General features: G+C 40.4%; 2 protein-coding genes across 3 annotated transcripts in view; one reads left to right on the top strand and one right to left on the bottom strand.

Annotated features, from left to right (window-relative positions):
• Positions 1-1022: 1022 nt before the first annotated feature.
• Positions 1023-12994, top strand: part of LOC101166104 (zinc finger protein 385A) — an 86870-nt gene continuing 74898 nt past the window's right edge. Inside the window, exon 1 of the mRNA XM_078946891.1 lies at positions 1023-1468. Within this exon, the coding sequence (XP_078803017.1) occupies positions 1456-1468 (13 nt within the window). The 5' untranslated portion in view covers positions 1023-1455. The remainder of the gene's footprint in view (positions 1469-12994) is intronic.
• Positions 4772-12967, bottom strand: LOC144992108 (uncharacterized). 2 transcript variants are annotated; one of them, XM_078946894.1, is made up of 8 exons: positions 12882-12967; positions 12067-12172; positions 11835-11905; positions 11730-11756; positions 9728-10450; positions 9476-9646; positions 5928-6020; positions 4772-5122 (listed from the first exon to the last, which is right to left on the bottom strand). In XM_078946894.1, exons 5-8 carry the CDS (start codon positions 10338-10340, stop codon positions 4890-4892), a joined length of 1110 nt encoding a protein of 369 aa, XP_078803020.1. In that variant the 5' UTR covers positions 10341-10450; positions 11730-11756; positions 11835-11905; positions 12067-12172; positions 12882-12967; the 3' UTR covers positions 4772-4889. The 2 variants fall into 2 exon arrangements, with proteins under 2 accessions (XP_078803020.1, XP_078803019.1); XM_078946893.1 differs by lacking the exon at positions 11730-11756.

The following is a 12994-nucleotide window of genomic DNA, read 5'->3' as shown; positions in this document are numbered from 1 at the left end:
TTCTTAGTGTTCCTCTAAAAACCTGCTCTCTGAGCACCAGCCACTCCCAACCCGTGAAAACAAGTGGGTTCTCACATTGTGACATCCCAAAATGAGGAACAGCCTCTTCCAGGAAGAGTCTGTGCTGCCAACACCGCCCCCAGGCTAATGCAATGTGCAGCAGCTACACAAAGCGAAAGGCGGTACCTCAGAGATCGAGTCGTCTCACCTCCCGGTTGGAAAATGAACTCATATTTCGTAAAGGATTTCTTATTTTGTGTATCAAAGGTAACATGTTATAATATGCATGGATATTACTTACTATACAAGGTTGAAAAATAGCATGGTGTAGACCCCTTAAACCCACAACCATTCATGTCCATATTGTCTGCCTTGTAGTTCATAAACATTCCACTAGGGGCAGTAGAAGGACTTTTCCTACTCATTTCAAAAAGGCTACTTCCGTGAACTTCATTAACCCTTTGGCGGGAAAGGTTTTGCTTGTTTTCAGAACTTCATGCTTAGAATAACTCATCTATTGTTTCTCGTTTTTTTAAATGACTATTTGCTGTATTGAAAGAAAGCTAAATTTTTTGATAATGAATTTTTAATAATACAGTTACATCATGTCAAAAACCTGTGGTAAATAGGGTATTTTTTCCTCAAACCTTAAATATCATATTTGATACTATCTATTTCTCATAAAAATGATCTAGTAACATTTTTTTGCAGATGTCCTCAAAGGTTTTTTCAAAAAAACATCTTAAATCCCCAAATTTGAATTTTCTGTGAATTCATTGATGTAGTGGCCTTTACAGGGTAATATGGAATATTGGAATTCTATCAGTCATTTTATCACACACAAAATCAGGAAACAAACAAAAAACCTTTTTGCCTCATTGAGTTGCTTGCATTTTTGGTTTTATTTGTTTAAAATGATGTCGTCTCACAACTCTGAATGAGTCACTCCTGCTTTTGCTTTTGGTTTGGTTTGCCGTCCATTGCAGGGCCTTCCCTCCTCTGTGCTCCCCCTCCTCTCCCACACATTCCCTCCCTCTGTGCTTGTATCTCCCCCTGCCACAGTTGTCCTCACATATTAGGTTCCCCCGTCTTAAGCAGCAGAATTAGCCTCTGGAATTTTGTGCACTTGTTTCCTTCAATCCCACGAAGGAAGAGATGGGATGAAAGGAAAACCCAAAGAAAAACCAGACAAACCAGGAGAGGGAATCCAAGGAAAAGCAGAGGACTCTTGGTGAAAGGGAATACAAGAAAGATAAACATGGAAATGCTTGGTGTTTGATGCAGCTCCACAGTGGACATGTGGCCGCCTGCAGCACAGATTTCATCTCCGATCTACAGCTGATCTTTGCCAAAAGAGGACGGCACATCCCAGCTGATTCATGGTGACAGAGACTTCCAACTGTGCTGGACAAAGAACCAGGATCAGTTCAGGAGTGTGAAGAGCAGAGGCGACCAATGTGGAGCTCAGGTAAGATTAAAACCAAGCTGTGAAAAACCACCATTAACTGGTTTCCTTTGATCTTTAGATCCTCAAATGGGCTGGAGTTCCCCCATTAATGCAATTTTATGAGCAGAAATAAAGAAAAAGTGAAACATGAAGCCGTGAAAGGCATCCCTCTTTGATGAAAGTTTAAGGAGTTTCCTGCAAACATCAGCACTCAGCATAGATCACGTGTCTGCGCACAGACCTGGTCTGACCCAACCAAAAAAAAAAAGGCAGACTGAAAGACATAAAAGAGAGTTTGGTCTTCTCTAGGCTCCACAGCAGCATACAGGAGTTGTCGACATGCACAAAGCCCCTGGCGCTGGAAATGTAAAGTTAATAAAATTCCAGTTCAGGGTGAATTTCGCCTGAGGAAGACATGCAGAGAGTAGAAATGCCAAATAGAGAGAGAAGGGTTTCAGTGTTTGGGTAATCCCTGTAACAGAGAGACAGCAGACTGGATTTGACTGAAAGGGCGCTACATTTCTTTGACCAGAGAATGCTGCAGCACACATTTTAAAATGCACCAAGGAAAAAAAAGAGAGACAAGTAACAACACATAAAGTATAGTTAGCCCAATTCAATGGATCGATTTATGTGATTTTGTGCAAGAATACATTTGTACCTTTGTAAAAAATCACACCATTTTTGCACATAGGGCAGGGAATCAAATTTTGAAAAAAAGGATTTATAATGTAATAAAAACTAAAGACATTGACACAATTTCCAGTGCCTCATGTTTTCTGTAAATAGTTTTCTTTCCACAATAAAACAGATTAGATTTTTTAAAAAATTGCATTTGCTCAATGAAAGCATTTCTTTCACAAAAATGTAATATGCAAACGTTTCATTTTTAAATGTTATAAATAATTTAATAATTATTAGGTGTGATTTTTTTACCTTTTCATTGTGCATACACTAAACGAAAATATAACACCTACAAATCTGTCTGTCTGTCTCTGTCTGTCTTTCTGTCGGTCTGTCGGTCCGTCTGTAAAAACAGAAACTTTATTGCTGACATGCAGTTAATAGTATAGCCAGTAGCTCAGGATGACGATGGTCATGATGGTTGTCTCTAGTCTTTGACATCATCTAACCTCTGAACTGCAGTAAACATCCATTATCCTTTTATGTGACTTAGCACACAGTGGAAAAAAACATAAATGAGCAAAACCAAAAAGAAAACAGTAAAATAAAGGCTATCTGTGTGTTATTATACAATAAATAAGTGTGAAACAGCACGAGTCCTTTGCATGTTTTCATTTTGTCCGGCGTGTTAGCCTGTAAACCTAAGTGACCACATGCTTATGGCCACTTCAGCAGTGATAAACATCAAATGACAACTTCATTTGACTTGGCAGGAGTCTCCTCTGGATTCACCACTACTGACAGCAACTAAAATTAGAGCATAACAAGCCTGTTGACATCGTTATGGCCTCTTGAGAGGCTAAGAGAACGATTGGACGGAAGAGGTCACGTGCGGACATTTAGACAGACATGAATATGTAATATTTACATCCTAAACTAGAAGGTAGAAGCTAACTCCCACAAAATTAACCCTTTTTAAATAAAATAAAAATCTACTGTATTTCAGCATAAACATGCTAAACAACAATGTTACAAATTAGTAACAATATAGCACACACCCTCACCCAATACAATACTATGATTATATATCAATTTCTCTTTGCTTCATTGTAAAGAAATAGGGTTAAACAATTCTCTTATAGCACAACTGTTTACTTTTACGGCTTACATATGTAAAAAAAAAACCTGCACTTTGGTTCTAATGCTATTAAATATATATATATATATATATATATATATATATATATATATATATATATATATATATATATATATATATATATATATATATATATATGTATTGTAAGTTCAATATGGTGCATTATAATGCATTAACCAGTCAATAAAATGAAGCAAGCAGGGAAAGAGTAAAATAAGTTACGAAAAAGCCGCAGCGTTTGAATAAATGATATGTTAGAAAGACCTTTAAGGAAACTTTGTTTGGTGAAATTAGCCATTGTCTTTTCTAAAGGGTGTCTATAAATTCAAGATATTACATGCAGTGTTTAAATAAACAGAATGATTACAACTCGGATTTTGGTCAAAAACCTTAAGTCTTTCAAATATTTAAATTGAAGTTTTAAGCTGACAACAAATCATCACATGACATATTTTTCTGTTAAACAGATGACACTTAAGACATAACAGAACTGATGTGAGGGCACACACACCTACACACACACACACATACTGGTATTGGTGGATTAAAAGGACAGTTTTTTCAAACACGTTTGTTACTACATTATGGGGACACCCCTTTCTGCTTGATTTCTAAGGACAAGCAGTATCTCAAAAAATATATTTGTGGCGGTACTTCACATAACCCAGTTCAAAATTTGAAAAAAGTTATTACAACAAGAAATAATAATATATGACAAAACACAACATTACCAGGACACTTTAATGAGCTCCATTAGCCCCGCCTCTGACAAAAAGAGTATTTATGAGGTCCACAGTATACAAACACACAAACATGTCTAAAACGTGACTTCAAAGGACCCAACGACCTTGATGGGTCCTCCCACCCAAAAATCCTTTTATTGAACTTTTATACTGTGTAGTTCACTGTAATCATTGTTTTTATAAACATAAAAAAGTACATTTAAATGCTTATGACAGTTCTATTTGTGAAATGAAAAGCAAATACAGCAAAAATGTTGAAAAAAACTTAGTCTTGTCAAAAAGGTGACAAGAATATACAGTTTTAAATGGAAAAACATTCAAGAATCTAGTGCTTATTTGTTGTTAATGTTCTGTCTAATGTAAAAGATAGTTTTCAGAAAAAAACTACATAGCCATAAGTCCTTACTTCAAAATTATATTCTTTCTAATGTAAAGGCAAATAAAGAAATAACCTTTTGACAACTGAACAAAAAAACAAAATTTAAGCCTTAACTGCTTATTCATACTTCTATATACTATATATCAAAAATCTTCATTTAGCAAACATTTGAATGTGAGCCCCACATGGCTTACTTTTGGGCTGAATTGTTGAGCCCCAGGTGGGTTTGTTCACAGGTTCCACAGTGGCCCCATCTGTGTTTGCCCACACTAGCTTGAATGGGCACTGAGTAATCTGGCTCGCTAGACAGTGTAGCTCGCTAACTCGCTACACTATCCGTAAGGCAGGTTGTTGGCACACAATGCTTTCCACAGAGCAGCTGGTTAGCGTTGGGAACTCAGACCACTGAGTTTCCTTCTAAGCCAGTGTGTGGAAACACAGATGGGGTCACCACGGAACTCGTGGACAAACCCACCCGGGGCCCAGATATTCAGCCCAAAGGTAAACCATATGGGCCATATGGAAATGTTCGCTGGGTTACTTTTTGTTTTTCATGGTAATACCACGATTTCTCACAAAGTCTCTGATGTTCTGTAGGGTACGGTTGTCAAGAACAGGATTCTCTGCCTTTTTGCACTGCCCACATTCTATCATGGAAGCAAGTTTTCCCTTCATTATATGGTCCTTGAAGTGTCTCATGACAGCGTTTACTTCCTCTTTGGACCAGGGTCGTTTTATTTGCTTCATTCGTTTCTTTTCTTGCTCAGCAGCTAAAAAAGATAAAACACAGTTTGAAATTAGACACCCATTTTAGGAGATTTTTAGGCCCAATCTAAATTCTTCCCTTCTCCCCACATCATAAATGTAGCACTCCAAACAGACACTAATGAAACTAGTGTCTCAAAACTTGGACGTCACCATTAGTCGATAGTCAGCTTGCAATAGTGCAGCGCTTCCACTGCTCAAATATACATAACAGCGGTTGTCTAACTTCAAAAGGGTCATGCTACAACAAAGTCATTACTTTAATTTACATTTAAACTTCTGTGCTTCAGAGCGCACCCACATTAAGAAAAGTGCTTGCACAGCACAGCGGAACCCCTTCGCAAGGGAGGGGTCAGTTTCCCCCCACATGGAGGGTAGAAAATAAAAAAATATATTTCGGACACCACTTCAAAAGCCCCTTCAAATGGAGGGGTAAGGAGATGGGAAAAATTTGGATTAGGCCTTAGATACAAATCCCACTATATGTGGTGTTACAGTTACATCTTATGTGAACATTCTTAGTATTCCAATTATAGGTATAATTCCGTCAGTCTTAAAAGAGTGTAACAAGTGGAAAAAAAGAGATATTCAGTCACTTTCTAAATTGATTTTCTGTCAATTTGTGGATTAGTTGTCATCAATACTATTTGTACAAAAGGCATATCCTTACTCAGAATGATGAAGCAGTGTGAGGGGAGAAACATAAAAAAATACTATTAGTCTTTTGGACTTTGAATTATGTTTAATGTTGATCATAATTCAGTTTTACTTGTGTGCGCATGTGACTTATGTACGGGTGGCTGCACTTACCAGATTGTTTTTGTTTCTTTCCGTCAGGCTTCCTCCGCTTCCATTTTAATGCCTTAAGTTCCTTGTCCTTCTCATCTTTGTTTTGACTTTGTGCTGAAAAAGTAAAATAGTATTAATAAAAATACTTCCCAGTAAGCATTTATTTGTTGAAAGCATGTTTCTCATATTGTGATGCACAAAATGGATAGACAGATAGATAAGGGATTATTAAATACCTTAGGAAATTTAAATTTGGTCATCTGCTGACAATCATAAAAACATACACACATAAAAGGACATAAAAGCAATATGAGTGGTGGATTTAAGAATAAAAATACATTAAAAATACAGGAATAAATAAGTTAAATATCAATACATTAAATAGATTAAGAATTAATGATATAAAAATAATTAAACGCTTCTAAGAGGTTCAGCTAAAGAGTTGTATTGCAAGATGGCGCGAGGAACAAAAGAGTTCTTCAGTCTGTCCGTGGAGCAGCGCTGGGACAGCAGTCTGCTGCTGAATGTACTCCTCCTGCTGGTGAAGGCCTCATGTAGTGGATGTGAGGGATGCCTCATGATGGACCTGAAGACGGTCAGAGTTCAGCCACCTCCTCCACAGGAGCCAGCTTCAGCCCCACCACAGAGCTCTTGATGATTTTGTTGAGCCGGCAGATGTTCTTCTTGCTGGTGCTGCTCCAGCAAATAGCAGAATCGAGGAGAGCACTCGCCACCACAGACTGAGAAAACACCTGCAGCAGCTTTGTGCAGATATTGAACAAGCGCAGCCTCCGGAGAAAGTACAGCCTGGACTGATTCTTTTTGTAGAGCTGATCTGTGTTGGCGGTCCAGTCCAGCTTGTGGTCCAATACGACCGCCAAGTATTTGTAGGTTTGCACCCTCTCCAAGCTGTCTCCCTCTATGTGCAGCTGTTGAGGTGTTGCAGCTTTCCTCCTGAAGTCCAGAACCATTTCTTTGGTCTTCTGGAGGTTCAGCTGCAGCTGGTTTTTCCTGCACCCGCCCACAAAGTCCTCCACCAGCTGCCTGTACTCGCTGTCCTCTTCTCTTTTTATGTAGGCCACAACAGCTGTATCGTCTGAGAACTTCTGCAAGTCGCAGGTTGCGGTGTTGTAGTGGAAATCAGATGTATACAGCGTGAAGAGGAGAGGAGATGGCACTGTCCCCTGCAGTGCCCCCACGCTGCAGCGGAGGGTACTGGAGAACGATCCCCCCATGCAGACGTATTGCAGCCTGTTAGTGAGGTAGTCCATGATCCAAAAAACCAAGGGTGGTTGTACTGCCATCTTGGTTCATTTTTCCTGCAGTAGGTGAGGATGAATGGCGTTAAAGGCCCAGGAGAAATCAAAAACAGTTTTTTCACTGCACCACCTCCTTCCTCCAGGTGTGAGTAGGTATGGTGTAGCAGGTAGAGGACCGCATCCTCCACCCCCACTCTCTCCTGGTACGCAAACTGCAGTGGATCTTGGACATGCTGGACCTGTGACGTCAGCTGCTGCAGCACCAACCTCTCAAAGATCTTCATCACGTGTGAAGTCAGTGCTACAGGCCGGTAGTCTTTGTTCTCCTTTGGGTGCTTGACTTTGGGGAGTGGAACGATACATGAGTTCTTCCACAGAGATGGCACCTGTCCCAGGTCCAGGCTCAGGTTAAACAGATGCTGAAGAGGAGCCCCAAGCTCGTATACACACGTTTTCAGGAGTCTGGGACACACTGTCTGGACCCAGGGCTTTCCTCATGTTCAGTCTCTGCAGTTCCCTCTGCACAGGATGATCTGTGATGTGGTGGGAAACACATTCTGCAGGTGGAAGGCATGGATCACATGGCGAGGACACTGGAAGAGATGGATCATGGTTGATGGAGGAAGGAGCAGTCTGAGGAGCTGGCCCTCCTCTGGCTAAGGGATGAGGACAGGCAGTGAGAAGGGCACGGTGATGGGTGTGGTGCAAGACAGGGCTGGTGTTGGAATTGGGTGTGGGGGGGGGGGGGGGGGGGTGAAATCTATTAAAATAGGTATTCCATACATTGGCTTTTTCAGCACTTCCCCCAACTACTGTTGTCTTGTTGCAGCCTGTAATGGTTTTCATTCATCGCCACACCTCCCTGATGTTATTGTTCTCCAGTTTCTTCTCCACTCTGTCCTTATAGGTGTTTTTTTGCATCTTTCAGGCAGCTCCTCGGGTCTATCTGGACCCTTTTAATTTCCTCCTGATCCTTTTTGAGGAATGCTCTTTTTATTTAAAACCACTTTCACTGTCCTTGTTATCCAGGGTTTGTTATTTGCATAACAATGGACAGTTTTGTGAGCACAACAGTCTACATGCAGAAGTTCATATAGTCTGTTATACATTGGGATGCTCCTTCGATGTCACTCCATTCGGGTCCAGCAGGGCGCTCCAGTCTGTGCATCCAAAGCAGTCTCTGAGTTCCCCCTCAGCCTCAGGTGTCCACCTCCTCACGCTCTTTGTTGCTGCAGGCTGCCTCTTCACTAAAGGCGTGTATGTGGGCTGTAAGGAAATCAGATTTTGGTCTGATTTGCCGAGGGCAGGGAGGGGCGTGGCCTGATAGGCATCTTTGATGTTGACATAAAACAAATCGATTGTCCTGTCGCTGCGAGTGGGACAGTTCACGCACTGATGCATCGTTGATGGTGGGGCATCCAGGGAGACGTGATTGAAGTCCCCTGAGACGACCACGAGAGCCTGTGGGTGCCTCGTTTGCAGCTCTGAAACCGTTTGGACCACTACCTCAATGGCTGTCTTTGCGCGCTCTGGGCGGGATGTAAACACAGACGGCAAGGACGTTCGTAAACTCCCGAGGTAGATAATACGGCCGGATGCTAACTGCTAAAAGCTCACAGTCTCTGCAGCATATGGTCTTTTGTACAGTGAAATGGTCCAGGATTGCACCACGTATTGTTTATAAACAAATGTTATGTTATGTGACTAAACAATTAATGTACCCTTTAAATCCTGAGTTTGATTTCCAAGATTAAAACCTGAACTCATAATTTACACAGACATAAAATCACTGTGTGCTATTTCTAAAGATAAAGTTGGGCTGAGGGCATTGTCCCCACCGATCCCTCAGCCATATCTGACGGAACTCTTTCAAATACATAGTTGGAGAGTTAGATAAGCTAATTCCTCTATAACAGTCCTGGTAAATCGCATGTCTGTCCTGGGATAGGATCTCGCCCTCACGTGGGCATTCCTGAAGTTTCTGCTTTTTTTTTCCTGAATCAGATTTTTTTTACATTTTTTTAGGAGTTTTTCCTTACCAGGAATGACTGTCTAAGGACAGGGATGACCAAATGTATTCAGTCTTTAGTTTGTAGATATTGTTTATATGTTATGAAAAACCTTGTGCCTCTTTATAATTACTTGCATTCAGCCCAATGAGGCAAATCTTTTGTGGTATAAATAAAATTGAATTTAATTTAACGAACAGGTGTCCACATCCTCTCACTTCCCAGAGACTCTGTGATGACGTTTATTAGTCATGTGGTTTCATGAACAGAACAATTTCAAGAAAAATCATTTTGTGCTTACCAGCCTTTGGATTTGAGAGATTTTCTTCAACCTCGCCCTCTTCAACAGTGGCGTTGGTCTCTTCAACGGCGACGTCGGCCTCTTCAACGGCGGCGTCGGCCTCTTCAACGGCGGCGTCGGCCTCTGTGTCGCTGTCGCTCTCTCCACTTGACTCTGTCAACTCTAGCTTATCTAGTAAAATTAAATTGTGTTAAGATATAGTTCAGTTCAAGTTCTGGAAAGGTCCAACTCTTAGCTTAAATGCAACTTCACCTTCGATTTCAATCTCTTCCAGTGTTTTGCCTTGTAGGTTTTTAAGAGACCCTTTCTCCATGGCAATGAGTAGTTTAGATATCTTAGCCAGCTGTGTAGTAGCCTCTGGAAGTCTATAATATTCACGATGAACGCGAATATCGTGACCAAGAAAGTTGGCAACTTGATCCAACTCGTGATTCTTGAGATTCAGGATCTGAGACAAAGTTGCAACATGTTTGCGCAACTGAGTCGACCTGAGGAGCTCTGGGTTTTTAGCCCCACATTCTGCTGCATAAAGCCTTAAACAGTCCTGTCCTCTGTAAGGAGTCAGACATTTAGGCCTGGCAAAAAGAAAGGGGTTTTCTGCCAGTACACCACAGTCTGCTCTCTTCTCCGTCAGCCGTGTTATTGCACTCACCATGTCCGGTGAAAGTAACACTGCAACCTTTCGACCACGTTTACCCCTCAATTCCACGCGACTGAAGTGTTGACAAAGGTGACGTTCAAATTTTGTAAGTCCAAATGCAATATCCTTGTGGAGGGCACTTGAGTCTCTCCCCTGAAAGCCACATAATGTCATCTTTGAAACTTCTCCCCCTCGTCTTCTGTTGAACAGTATTACTTTTGCCATGGTGACTTTGCAAAGTTCACTGTATGATTTGGGTGAACTATGCTCCTCCAAGTCCTTCAGTGCTTCGTCAGTAATCTTCTCCAGATGTCTATGAAGACATTGAACATCTTCTGTGAAGGGAAGAGTGGAAGGCTTGTTAAAGTGACGCTCGTTTAGTGTTGACAGTGCAGTATGGGAAATGAATTCAGACCACTTTGTAGAAAAGAGGGTTTTGAAACTTTGGGTCGACTTGATCAGTGTACTGTCTTGAGCCATAAGTGCTCGACAATGTAAAATGTCATTAACTTTCTGCAATGAGTGGCCCAACTTCAGGGCAAGGCTTGGAGTAGAGTAGCAGTTCTTTTCTCCATCATAGCCAGACACTTTCTTGACAGCTGTAATAACCACATCAAAATTTGCAGGCCTGACAGCATCCTCAAAGGTGTTAATTGAAAATTCTTTCCGAAGTACAAGCAGAAGTCTTCCACATTCTCTGAGTTTCTGACGAATGTAGTCAAATTTGGTGGGATCTTGTCCATGTTTGTTAAAGAGTGACTGGGCAAGCTGGAGAATAGAGAAGTCACTTCGCACAGTGGATGTTATGTCATCATCTTTCATGACAGCTAATATTTTCCAAACACCTGGGGAAACTTGCTGACAAAGAGCTGACTCATTCATAGAGGCCAAAGACAAGACTCTTTTGTCATGTCCCTCTGAAGTGGCTTTTCCTGGTTTGGAAGAACATTTTCGAACATGTCTCCACAGATCTCTTCTGAGATATAATGCCTGACAGTAAATGCAGTGAATATAGTCTTTTTCTTTGTAGTTTTTCTTTGATGTGCGTTTTGGTTTTAATGTTCCTATGCCACTTGCTAAGACCTCTGAGTTATGGTCATAGTTTCCCTTGTTGCGCAGCTTAGCAAGCATTTCCAAGCGCTTTTTGGACTTCTTGGGAAGACTTAAAACTTGGGCAACATCAGCATATTTTTTCTCATGCCTTTTCAAATGGCGTGTAAACTTTGTCTGTAGCTTTCCACAAATATAGCAGTAGTTTCTGTTTCTGAGTAAGAGGGATGACTTGGGTAAATCTTCAGGCCGAGCATTATAGCTATCAGTCATGCATTCATTGCGAGCATTTCTTTCATTTGAAGTCGCATCAGATTTTTCAAATCGTCTTTTTCTGAGTTCATCTTGAGATAATGACCCTGCAGCTTCAGAAGAACTCAGTCTTTCTCCCTCTACAGAATCTTCTTGGTGAAATCTTTTCTTTTTGGAAGCAGACTGACTGGTTGAAACCTCCGAGATCTGTACTCGTTTGCGATTTATGCTTAAAATCTCTGATTTATTGACAAATGAGCTGTCTGAATCAGCTGTGGAATCAGGCACGTATTCCTCTTCTGATGAACCCACCTCACTTGAGCTTTGTTCATTTAAAACCTGCCCACAATTAAAAACAAAAAGTAAACTTTATGGATTTGGAAGACATTTCACTGAAAAGAACAAATAAAAACGTACCAGTGATTGAGGTTCTGAGATGTCCACCATGTGAATATTGTAACACCTTTTGTGCCAGGTCTGGTTGCAAACTACACAGAAAATTAAAAGTACATAAAATGAATACAGTTAATTTGCACTTGTAAAAGCTCAAAAAGATATACCATAGCAATAGATGTTTTTATGATGCCCCAATAGAATCACATTCAAACCAGAAATGTACATATCTTTACATTGTTAAGCAAAAAATTACCTTCACATCTCACACCACTCCATTTCAGAGGAGTAAAAGGTCCTCCACATATGACACATTTCTCCAAAGGTGACATTTCGTCAGCGACTAAATCATGATCACAGTCCTGTAGACAAAAACCAACAGCATTTGTGTGATGTCACAGCACTGGGGAGAGCAAAGCTACACAATTGTTCAAAAAAATTCAAAAAGCCAGACACAGAAGTGTTTGAGAAACTTGTTTGATATTAAAAAGATAAAATCAACACCTCAAAACACAAAAGGTTTTTTTTTTTCGATAAATGCAAGTGTTTTCAAAATTGAGGTGTTACCTATAAGTTCATTTCTTTATAAAAAAAATCCAATTTGTGCAATTCTGTGGTTAATGGAAATGAAGCTACTAAAACATTGCCAAAGTCATGTTATTTTACCAACTTTTGACAAAAGAACATCTATGGCGTGACATGTCTTAGTATTTCATGAAAGGAAAAAAATTCAATTTAACGCTGAACAAAGAGTCTCAATGTCTATACTTTCCAATTAGGTATTTCTCAATACTAATTCAGCAAAAAAAACATGCAGTTTTCCATTAATGTGGCTAAGCTAAGTGGTCGCACTACGGTGACCCAATATGACGCGCTGGCCGTCTTCATCATGCATGGGCCGTGAAAACACATCACTCAGAGGGACCAAAGCATAACTGAGTGGAAACAATGCCCAGAATTTACTGGCCGTAATTCAGTAAATCCAGTGATCCATGTACCTTCATACTACTCAATATTTAAATGCCTAAATGTTTCTACAATTACTAAATAGGTATTTAAACTGAAATTTACCTGCGGTGTGTCGTCTGCATAGGACCCGGAAGTGGGTGGATTCTCTTCTGCTGATTGACTTGGCTTTTCTTTGGATTTCTGAGATGAAAGGATGGAGGCTGAATTAGATTCTT

The sequence above is a fragment of the Oryzias latipes genome, chromosome 5 (assembly GCF_053564925.1).
Source record: "Oryzias latipes strain Hd-rR chromosome 5, Olatipes_Hd-rR_3.1".
NCBI classification, from domain to species: Eukaryota; Metazoa; Chordata; class Actinopteri; order Beloniformes; family Adrianichthyidae; genus Oryzias; species Oryzias latipes.
The sequence above is the reverse complement of the archived record's forward strand: the minus strand, read 5'-3'. Positions and strand labels throughout refer to the sequence as shown.